At 39.3% G+C, this 12,264-nt stretch overlaps 1 protein-coding gene across 1 annotated transcript in view; it reads left to right on the top strand.

The window, feature by feature from the left end:
* The window catches only part of WDR44 (WD repeat domain 44), an 80,809-nt gene extending 80,228 nt beyond the window's left edge, over positions 1–581 (top strand). The window contains exon 20 of the mRNA XM_007091734.3: positions 40–581. Coding sequence (XP_007091796.2) covers positions 40–134 — 95 coding nt within the window. The 3' untranslated portion in view covers positions 135–581. The remainder of the gene's footprint in view (positions 1–39) is intronic.
* Positions 582–12,264: the final 11,683 nt, after the last annotated feature.

Raw genomic sequence — 12,264 nt, forward strand, 5'->3', positions numbered from 1 at the left:
CTTTAAAATCAACTAAAAACTTTTTTTTATGCTTTTAAGGTATTCTGAAGACAGATAATACAGAAGTTCTTCTTTCTGCTGACTTCACTGGAGCTATCAAAGTGTTTATTAACAAAAGGAAAAATGTATCTTAATTTGAAATGACATTTAAAATAAACATATCAGTAAGTTTCTATATGTATCAGAACTGAAAAAAATATACTGTTTCAGGCTAACATTTTTTTTTTTAATTTTTATTGGAAGTTGTTCAAATATAATATATTTTTTGAGAGGCAGTGTTAATGAGCTCTAAACCCTGGACTGATAGATTAGAAAGAAATGTGGCTAGAATAACATTGCCAAACATTAGGCTTTATGTTTTGTTATATTTGTGTTTTTGTTATATAATTGTGAACATGCACAGGTTTCTGCATGAAAATATATTAATATATTAATCACATGTGTGTGCCTTTTGGTTACATGCACTAAATCTAACAGAGTTAAATTATTTCAGTGGCCCTTTTGGCCCCTTACAGGGAGGGGGGGAGTCTTGTTTCTAGCTTAAACAATTTCTTTTGCACAGAATTTCATTTTTCAGAGAAGTGGTATTGACTGAGTTACTGTTTTGAAAATGTTATACAGGTTTTCAATAGGTCAACAACCATGTGTAAATGGTTTTTATAAATTTCTCAATTTGGAGACAAGATTTTTTTTGTGGTCTAAATTGTGGACTTAGGGTTCTTTTCTTTGTATGTATATATACATAATTTTTCTTTCTTTTTTTTTTCTTTTTGCCTTTTTCTTTCTTTTCCTTTGTTCTTTTTTCTTCTTCTTCTTCTTCTTCTTCTTCTTTTCTTTTCTTTTTTTTTTTTTTTTTTTTTTTTTTTTTTTTGCCACACTGGAGCACAATGTTTCTATGTAAAGGATTCTTTTCATTCTTTATCCATGAGCACCAGGCTTTGCTCACTTAAAAAAATTAAGCCGCATTAAGGAGTGAGTCTTCTTTTTTACAATAATGTAAAAATGAACTGTTTACATTTTTTTAAAGCATTGTAGTTTTAAAAATTAAGCTGTTCTGTTTTGTGTTGTTGAATTTGAAAGCCTTTGTAAATATTGATATAATGTACCAATGAAATAACATCTGGGGCAATGGAACCCTGATCATGTTGTTGATGGTTAGCATATGTTTCTGAAAATTAAATATGTATATTAAAAGTTGGTCGCCAAACACTTGTTAAATATGTGACTTTATTTTCTGATGACTTTGGCAAACTGAGCAATGTAAGAAAAACAAGGTCTTGTTTTATGCTTTGATTTTTAGCAAGCAGAAGGTCAGATTTTAGACCCCGTTATAATGCATTGGCTACATACCTTTAAGAAACATAATAGTTTTTTTCTATTTCTGAATAAGAGTTCATCTGAACGTCTATGTGTTCTTTATTGCATTTGTTTTCGGTATCTACGTGAGAAGTCAGGGAGCCATGATCCTATCCTTATCAATGAGCATGGTCTTGGAGTGTTCTGGATATTCTAGTTTGCCTTGGTTTCCACTCCCCCCGCCCCCCGTGCTGCTTTCCTCCTCTTTCCGGAGTTATTCTCTCCTCCCTCCCGGCCCTCTCTGCTCACTCTTCTGTACTCTGCCTGACACATGGAGCTGTTACCCCACTGGCTTGCTAACCAGTCAGTGTCTTTAGTCTCCAGATCTAGGTGGCAGTAGGACGGTCTAGTGTTTCAAAGAGCTTGATGTCTTCAACTCTTCAAGGCAGCTTGGCTTTCACTGACTTCTGCCTGAGGACTTGTAGTCCACTGTGGTGCTAATCGTTAAAACTGCAGATGATTGGGATGTTGCCGTATGAATACTTCCTGGTAGGTTTTATGTGGTTTCTGAAGCAAAAAGGCAAAAAATAGTTGGGATGCAAGTTTGAGAGAGTAACACTGACATAGCTCAGTTTAGTTTTTAGAATGTTTGCTATCACTACATAAATACACTGCAGGTTTACAAATCACAAAGTGAATTTGAAAACAGAATCAAGACGTATACAAAGAGGGGTGCCTGGGAGGCTCAGTTGGCTAAGCATCCGACTCTTGGTTTTGGCTAAGGTCATAATCTCACTGTTTTTGAGTTCGAGCCCTGCATCGGGCTTTGGTTTGGCAGCACAAATCCTTTGTCTTCCTCTCTCTCTGCCCCTCTCCACTTGCTCTCTCTGTCTCTGTCTGAAAAATAAATAAAAATTAAAAAAATTTTTTGTTTAGGGCGCCTGGGTGGCTCAGTCTGTTGAGCATCTGACTTAAGTTCAGGTCACCATCTCGCAGTTCGTGAGTTCGAGCCCCATGTTGGGCTCTGGGCTGACAGCTCAGAACGCGGAGGCTGCTTTGAATTCTGTCTCCCTCTCTCTGCCCCTCCCCAGCTCGTGCGTGCTCACGTGCACGCTCTCTCTCAATAGATAGATAAATAAATAAATAGATAGATAGATAAATAAATAGTAAAAAATTTTTTGTTTAAAGAAAAAGATGTATACAAAGAAAAACTGAATGATCTTTTTCCCTAAAATGAGGATTAGAAACTCACTGTAATAAGTGGTGTGGTATAAGAAAGAGCACAGATTCTTTTTAAAAAAAATTTTTTTTAAGGTTTATTTTTGAGAGAGAGAGACAGGGCACAAGCGGGGAAAGGGCAGAGAGAGAGAGAGAGGGAGACACAGAATCCAAAGCAGGCTCCAGGCTCTAAGCTGTCAGCGCTGAATGCGACATGCGGCTCAAACTCATGAACTGCCAGATCATGACCTGAGCCAAAGTCAGATGGAAAGAGCACAGATTCTAGACTCAGATAAACTTAGATTTGGTTTCCTCTATTAGTACATTCCTTGAGTAAGTTATTTATCCTGTACTAATTTCTACTTATCTGTACTATGAGAACACTTAACTGAAATTGTAAGATTTGCTGAGAAATCATGTATGTGTAAAGCTTGGTGTCTAGCCAGTAGATGTAGTCAACAAATGTATATTTCTCACTGTCTTTCCCAAATCCCTGGGTGCCCTCTGGACCCTCCTTGGCCCAAAAACAGCATATAGAAACGCTTTCTAAACATTGAGAGTTCACGGATGCATAGCATTTGAGAGATTGACATAAGGTACCAACATTCTTTGTTTTGCCAAGTTGACATTTTTAAAAGCCATCTACCATCACCTCTTCAGAAAAGAGAACATTTTAATACTAAGAAAAAAGTTAAGTACAGTCTTCTTGGAGCAGTGAACAATCTTTTAAAGTGAATAAACCTAGCTTCTGAAGGAAGCAACCATATTCCCTTATTTTCCCATTTCTCCTGTGAAAATTTCATCATGGCCTTGATGTGGCAAAATGAGAACATCTGTGCTAGACAAACAAGTTTAAAAGCACATTTTATCAAAAGCTCTTTGAAAGTCATATTGAGCTTTTTTCTCTCTCTCTTGTTTACCTTAATTGGGATTCCAATATGAATGACAACATAATTTAGCATACCACTTTCTCCGATCTTCAAGTTATACAGCTGGGCAGTGACTTTTTATTCTTTGAAATGCATGTTTAACATTAATATATTATCCCTCAAATTCCAATTTCAGTTGTATGATTTTGAGAATCAGAGACCAGATATCCCCACTTGTGAAAAAGAATCAAATCATCAGAATTTTATTAGTTTTTATTTATTTATTTATTTTGAGAGAGAGGGAGAGAGTGCGAGCAGGCAAGCAGGCAAGAGGGAAAGGGAGACGGCATCCCAAGCAGGCTCTGCACTGTCAGCGCCGAGCCCAACATGGGTCTCAAACCCATGAACCCGTAAGATCATAACCTGAGCCGGAATCAAGTGTCAGACGTTTAACCAACTGAGCCACCCAGGTGCCCCAATCGGAATATTTTTAAATCATTACTATGGGGATTCAAGGTAAAGACATGTTTGGGATTTAATGTTTCCATAACTTGTCAAAAGAAAAACATGCCCAGTTTCGCCAGTTTCTAGCGCTCTGACTTACTAATTCATTAAGCAGATGTTTACTGAGCACCTACTGTATGCGGAGCACTGCTGGGACTAGAGAAGAATAAGGCAGCATTCCTGTGCCAGAAGAGCTCACGATCTGGTGGAGAAGATGCCCACAGAAACAAGTAAGAGGCTTGGAAGTGTCTTGTGCCTGTGGCCCTAGAAATGCCCCTTCTCATCCTAACCCCTGTCTGTTCTCCCCCTCCTAGTAACTCGTGGCAGCCAGTTGATGTCAGGCCAATCTTTGTTCACCTAATATTACGAGCAGCGAGGAGAATATGGGTAACAGAGTTTAAAAGTAAGCCATAGGTGAGGCAGAGAAGTGGAGTACCTCCATGGCATCATTTTTCCTGGCCTCTAGTCCTCTCCTCCCAGCCTAAAATCTTTGTCTGTTATTTCCCAAGACATCTTCACTGTCTTCTGCTTTGAGCTAACTCCTGCTTAATAGCTCCCCTCTCCTCACCTGCTCTCCTGTTCCCTTCAGTTCTGAAGCCTTGCCTGTTTTGTTTTGTTCCGTTTTGTTGTCCAGATTTGAGTCATCTATGCTCCTGGGGAACCCAGGCTCCCCTTGTTAACCACAGCCACTTTTCTGCTATAGATTCATGCGTATGAAATACATTCAGATTGACACAGCAGGGCCAGTGGGAAGGGGGGTCAAGAGGGGTAGGAGTGTGGACATGAAGGAAGAGATATATTGCAGAGTCCCAAACAAATCAAATACCATCATGCAGTGGGTGGTCCAAGCAGATAGAATTTGCTCATACCTCCAGCTACCCTGCGTTATATTTTTTTAAGTTTGTTTATTTATTTTGAGAGAGAGCATGAACAGGGAAGGGGCAGAGGGAGAGAGGGAGAGAGGGAGAGAAAGAGACTCCCAAGCAGGCTCTACTCTGTCAGTGCAGAACCCAATGTGGGGCTTGAACCCACAAACTGTGAGATCATGACCCGAGCTGAAGTCAGACGCTTAACTGACTGAGCCACCCAGGTGCCTTTACACTATTTTAAATAAAATTTTTATTGTGGAATAACTTTAAAGTATAGTCTGCTCATCTTGGAGAAGTGAACAATCTATTAAAGTGAATAAACCTAGCTTCTGAAAAAAAAAATAACCATATTCCCTTCTTTTCCAATTTCTCCTGTGAAAATTTCATCATGGCCTTGATGTGGCAGGATGAGAACATCTGTGCTAGACAAACAATTAGATTTACAAAAAAGTTGCAAGGAAAATAGAGAATCCCCATGTACTCCTTTCTCAGCTTCCCCTAACGTTAACGTCTTCCATTAATTACCATGGCGCGTTAGTCAAAGCTAAGAAACCAATTCTCGTACATTACTGTGAAGTCCAGACTATTCAACCTGTACAGTGTTTCCACTAGTGTCCTTTTTCAGTTCTAAGATCCAATCTAGAATATCATAGTGCATTTAGGCACATGCTTTCTTCATTTAAATAAACGTTTAACTTTACAATAGTTTTAGATTTTGAGAAAAAGTTTGCCAAGAGTTCTCAAGTATCTCCTGCACCACTTTGTCTATTGCCAACGTCTTACATTACTGTGGTGCATTTTTTGCGTTAAAAAACCAACATTGGTACAATGCTGTGAACTCTATGCTTTATTCAGATTTCACTAGTTTTTAACCTCATGTTCTTTTTCTGTTCTGGGATCTCATCCAGGGTATGATATTACATGTCTCTGTCAGGTCTTCTTAGGCTCCTCTTGGCTATTACGGTTTTTCAGATTCTTCATGCCTTTGATTACCTCAACAGTTCTGAGAAGGACTGGTCAAGTATTTTGTTGAATGTCCGTGGGTTTGGGTTTGTCCGATGTTTTTCTCCTGATTCGACTCGGTGTATGGACTTCCGGGGAGGAAGATCACAGAGGTAAATTGCTATTTTCATTACATCACTTTAAGGATACATACTATCAGCCTGACTTACCAGCTGGCTGAGGTAGTGTTTGGCAGGTTTCTCCACTATCAACTTAATTTTTTTTTCTTTCTATAAATCTACTCTTTGGAAATGAATCACTAAGCACAGGCCAAACTCTAAGGGTGGGGAGGAGTTAAAGCCCACCTCCTTGAGGGGCAAGTAGCTATACCACTTACGGGGCACTGCTGTGTGTGAGAGGTAGGTCTCTTCTCCCTCGATTTATTTAGTACCCAACCCTTTATTTATGTTAGCGTGAGCTTGTGGGTATTTAAGCTTTGAGTTGCAAACCAGTACTGTATATTATTTTGCTGTTCCACTTCTTCCAGCCTTAGCAATTCAGAATTCTTTCAAGGTGGCTTCTGTGTCCCATTGATAGCTCATCCTTTTTTTTTTTTTTTTCTTTTTTTTGAGCACTTTCTGTTACTCCAAGATGCTCTGGGCTCATCTTGTATATTTCTCAAGGAGCACTCGTTCCTTTTATTGGAGAGGGATATTAGAAACCAAGATCTGGGTGGTAGGTTTGCTCAGTGCCACGAGGTGTCATTTGTCTTAGGCTTTCTCAGCTGGCAGAGCAAAGAAATAAATGTATGTGTACTAATACCTGTATATACAAATACCTAGAAATATTTCTGTGTAACCGTCAATATTTGATTAATTACGAATTCTTATTGATGTCTCTGACTTATCCATTAATACATGCATCATTGTAGTTTTCTCTTCTTGTTTACCAATAATCTTCTCCAACCGGGAGGAACCTGGTTCCCACCATTTACTCTCCATTTACTTCATTTACTTATTCAATCCCAGCATAACACATTCCACAGTTTGAGAATTGCTAGCCCATAGCCCCATGAGAAGCAACTTTACCAACTGGAAGTTCAGTTTTTACATATAGTTCTTTATCTTTGGTGTCGTAATTACTGGTCACAACACTGTTTTCCAAAGTTACTTAGGTCAGTGCCTTTTTTCCCCCACCCCCGGTATCTTTTTTGTTTGTTGGTTTTTTAAGTTTATTTATTTTTGAGAAAGAGAGAGGGGGGAGACACAGAATCTGAAGGAGGCCCCAGGCTCCGAGCTGTCAGCACGGAACCCAACACAGGGCTGGGACTCGGGAACGGCGAGATCATGACCTGAGCCGAAGTCGGACGCTTCAACAACAGGCACCCAGGCGCCCCCGGTATCTTTGAAATATTAGAGTAAATGATCTGTCCCTCTAATAAAATCTATCGGGGTTTGTTGATGTACATAGCCATCCTTATTTAGTAAGTGAGCAGTGGCATTTTCCTGTGGACCACTTCCTGGCTCGCTTTCAGATGCTTAGCATTTTCTAAAGCAGTTTTACAGTTCCATCCTGTTACTGCACTGGGGTTTCTCACTCATTCGGCAAACATCGAGTGCTTGGTCTGTGTCAAGATCTTGAGGCAGTCTAATAGGAGAAACAGACAAGAATGATAATTCCATTAAGGCTATCTTTACATGATTAAAGGGGTCATCTTCAGATTTTCTTACCTCAATCCCAAACCATTTATGGACAGAGAGGGGATATATATATGTATATTTGTGTATATGTAATTTTTGTGTAAAGAATACATTTATATAAAGAATGTCAGGTTAAGTAGAAACCCACTTCTCTAATTCAACATGCAAGCAGGTATTGATTATACCTTGTATATATGTAAGCAGTATTCTGAGTTACCAAAAAGCAAACATTTGACAGTATACAATTTAGTGTCATCTTGAAGAATTAGTAATTCATTAGAAGATAGGAAAGCCTTTCTTTCAAAGAAAGTCCTTTCTAAGTTATGAATGCCTTCATTCTCTCTTGATGAAAAGACATGGAAGTGTAGCCATTGTAATGGACACTTTAAAAATTGAGTCTATTGTTTGTTGGGATTCTTGCTGTGCATCTTCATAGAGGCCAGCCTGACAGCCCGTAATTCAGTTGCAAAGGACTCTGCCTGCATTCATTTGCTAGGTCTGTCCTAACACACATTTGTTAAACAACACAGATTTGTTTTCTCACAGTTCTAGAGGCTAGAAGTCCAAAGTCAAGATGTTGGCAGGTTTGTTTTCTTCTGAGGCCTCTCTCCTTGGTTTGCAGATGGCCGCCCTCATGCTGCCTCTTCACACGGTCATCTCTCTGTGCACATGTGTCCCTGTCGTCTCTCTTTATGTCCTAATCTCCACTTCTTAAAAGGACCCCAGTAAAATTGGATTAAGCCTCACCTTAAGGCCTCACTTCAACTTAATCACCTCTTTATTTATTTGTTTATTTTTGAGAGAGAGAGATAATCCCAAGCAGGCTCCACACTCAGCCTCAGCACAGAGCATGGGGCTCGATCTTAACAGCCATGAGATCGTGACGTGAGCTTAAATCAAGAGTTGACTCTTAACTGAGTCACCCGAGTGCCCCCTCATCACTTCTTTAAAAGCCCTATCTCCAGATAGAGTCACATTCTAAGGTACTGGGGATTAGGGCTTCAACATACAGATTTGGGGGCCACATAATTCAGTCCATAACACTGCCCTAACAACAGCCATTTTATTTAAAATGAATCTAGGGGTGCCTGGGTGGCTCAGTCGGTTAGGTGTCCAACTTCAGCTCAGGTCATGATCTCGCGGTTTGTGAGTTCGAGCCCTGCGTCGGACTCTGTGCTGACAGCTCAGAGCCTGGAGCCTGCTTCAGATTCTGTGTCTCCCTCTCTCTCCGCCCCTCCCCTGCTCATGCTCAGAGAGAGCATGTCTCTCTCTGTCTCTAAAAAATAAATAAATGTTAAAAAAAAATTTTTTTAAATGCATCTAAAAATGATAAAACTGTAGTAACAAGAGGAAACACAGGGAAATTAGAACTACTACAGCCCTTGCCTGTTTTTTCAGGCCCTGTGTTTATGTAAAAAAATTTTTTAATGTTTTTTTTTTTTTTTTTTCAGAGAGAGAGAGAGAGCCAGAGTGTGATCAGGGAAGGGGCAGAGAGAGAGGGAGACGCAGAATCGGAAGCAGGCTCCAGGCTCTGAGCTGTCAGCACAGAGCCCGACGTGGGGCTCGAACTCGCGGACAATAAGATCATGACCTGAGCTGAAGTCGAATGCTTAACTGACTGAGCCACCCAGGTGCCCCCAGGCCCTGTGTTTAGAGTTATACATGAAATCCATCTAAAATAGTCTCAAATATGAAGCAAATTGACAGTGTCGAATAGAATATCAGGGCTTATGTGTTTATATGTATACATATATATACATATATATGTATATATATATATATACACGCACACACAGTTGGCCCTTGAATAACATGGGAACACAAGTTTGGACTGAGCATGTCCACTTATAAGTAGATTTTTCTTCTTTAAAGGTTTTTTTCTTTTTTTTTTTTAAGTAATCTGTACAGGGGTGCCTGGGTGGCTCAGTCGGTTGAGCGTCCAACTTCGGCTCAGGTCATGATCTAGTAGTTTGTGGGTTCGAGTCCCATGTCGGGCTCTGTGCTGACAGCTCAGAGCCTGGAGCCTGCTTCGGATTCTGTGTCTCCTCCTCTCTCTGACCCTCCCATGCTCATGCTTTGTCTCTCTCTGTCTCTCAATAATAAACGTTAAGAAAAAAATTTTTTTAAGTAACCTCTACACGCAAAGTGGGGCTCAAACTCACAACCCTGAGATCAAGAGTCACATGTTCTACCAAGCAAGCCAGCCAGGCACCCATAGAAGCAGACTTTTTGTTTTGTTTTGTTTTGGTAAATATAATATAGTATGATAAATGTATTTTCCTTATGACTTTCTTAACATTTTCTTTTTTGTAGCTTACTTCATTGAGAGAATACAGTATATAATATGTGTAACATAGAAAATATGTGTTATGAATGCATTTTTGTTTGTTGTTTTAGAGAGAGTGCGCATGTGTGAGCTGGGGGGAGGGGCAGAGAGAGAGAGAGAATCTCAAGCAGGTTAGGTTCCATGCCCAGCGTGGAGCCCAGTGTGGAGCTGGACCTCACAACCCTGGGATCATGACCTGAGCTGAAATCAAGAATTGGATGCTCAACCGACTAGGCCACCCAGGTGCCCCTAGAAAATATGTGTTAATTAACTATTTATGTTATTAGTAAGGCTTCCAGCCAATAGTAACCTATTAGTAGTTAATTGTTAGGGAGTCAAAAGTTGTAAGTGGATCTTTGACCACGTGGGGGTTTGGCACCCCTAACCCCTACATTGTTCAAGTGTCAACTGTGTGTGTGTGTGGTGTTTACGCATATACAGATACTAAAATAAATGTCTAAAATCTAAAGTCATTCCTTCTCATGCACTTGTAAACATTTTTATTGGTATATAATTCACATACCACAAAACCCACTTAGTGTACAATTCAATAGTCTTGGGTGTGTAATCATCACCACCAAGTTTAGAATATTTTCATCACGCCCAGAAGAAATCCTGTACCCATACCAATCTCTCCCCACTTCCCAGTTCCATTCACCCAGCCCCAGCCCCACTAATCTAGTTCTGTCTCCATGGATTTGCTTATTCTAGATATATAAGTGGAATCCTAAAATGTGTGTTCTTTTGTCTCTGGCTCTTTTCACTTAATATTTTCATCCATATCATATCATATTTCAGTACTCCGTTCCATTTCTAAACAATATTCCATTTACATTTAGTTTACGCATCAGTTGATGGACATTCCCATCCTTGGCTACTATGAGTAGTAATGTGTTGAACGTTCGTGTACAGCTTTTTGTGTGGACATTTGTTTTCAGTTCTCTTGGGTATATACCTAGGAATAGAATTGCTAGGTCATATGGTACTCTTTTTAATTTTTGAGGAACTGCCAAGCGGTTTTCTTCAATGGCTGCATCAGTTTGCATTTCTACTAGCAGTGTGTATGGGTTCCAATTTTTCCACATCCTCAACACTGGTTATTGTCCATTTTTTTAATTATAGCTATTCTAGTGGGTGTGAAGTCCATTGTCATTGTGGTTTTGATCTGCATTTCTCTAGTGACTAATCATGTTGAGCATCTTTTCATGTGCTTGCTCAGCATTTGTAGATTTTTGGGAAAATGTCTATTCAAATCATTTGCCCATTTTTATTATTTTTTTTAATGTTTATTTATTTATTTTGAGAGAGAGAAACCACAAGCGGGGGAGGGGCAGAGAGAGGGAGAGAGAATCCCAAGCAGGCTCCCTGCTCAGTGTGCAGCCGGACACGGGGCTCAATCCCACAACCAAGTTATCATGACCTGAGCTAAAATCAAGAGTCGATTTCTTAACCGACTGAGCCACCCAGACGCCTCTGTCCATTTTTAAATTGAATTATTTTTCTTTTTGTTATTGACTCATAAGAGTACTTTATATATTCTGGATACAAATCCCTTATCAGATACATGATTTGCAAATATTTTCTCCAATTCTAGCAAACTACTATCTAATTCAATTGGAGACTTATTCCTACGTTTTCTTATAAAAGTCTTACGGTTTTTTACCTCTTACATTTAGGTCTCTGATCCACTTTCACTTAATTTTTATGTATGTTATAAGGAAAGAGTCCAATTTGATTCTTGAGTATGTGGATATCCACTTGTTGTGGCATCATTTCCCAAAAACATTCTTTCCCCATTGAATTGCTTTGACATCCTTTGCGAAAGTCACTTGACTTCCCAGTACCGAACTGTCATAATTACTGCACCTGTGTAATAACTTTTGAAATTGGGAACTATGAGACCTCCATCTTTGTTTCTCCCTTTCAAAGTTCTTTTAGCTGTTCTGGGTCACTTGCATTTCCATATAAATTTGAGGATCAGCTTGGTGATTTCTGCAGAAACTTTTGGTATTTCATGGGAAAAGTAATCCTAATTTCTCTGACGAAACATATTTTTGATGTATTTCTGAAGGGCTCATCAGAACTTCAAAAGTCTGTGTGAACCCAGTTTGAAGCAGCTGGTTGAGGCTAAAACAACACAGGAAAATTTCAAAGCAAATAATTTTCAGATAATCACCTGGGTTGCCTTGAACCATTTATAATATATACACTTTGGATCTTGGAAACTCATGAAAGAGTTACAATTATGACTTCAATCATTTTGCTGCATAGTTTCTGAGTTCCCACTATACTAGGTAATGTAAAGGATAGAAAGATAATAAGGCATCAAAAGTCCCAGCCAGAACACCCTTCATTAATACAAAGCTTTCCCACTATTAGAATTGTTAATAAAGCTTCTTCAGATTAACGCAAGGGCATAAACAGCGTGAAGATCTGTTACACATTTACTCAACTTTCAGTTTTGTGGGAAACCTAAATCTTAGGAGGATTTGGTAAAAATCTATAGAGAAGCCATGACTTAAGGATTATTTACGTGCAGG

Source organism: Panthera tigris, chromosome X, assembly GCF_018350195.1.
Source record: "Panthera tigris isolate Pti1 chromosome X, P.tigris_Pti1_mat1.1, whole genome shotgun sequence".
Classification (NCBI taxonomy): domain Eukaryota; kingdom Metazoa; phylum Chordata; class Mammalia; order Carnivora; family Felidae; genus Panthera; species Panthera tigris.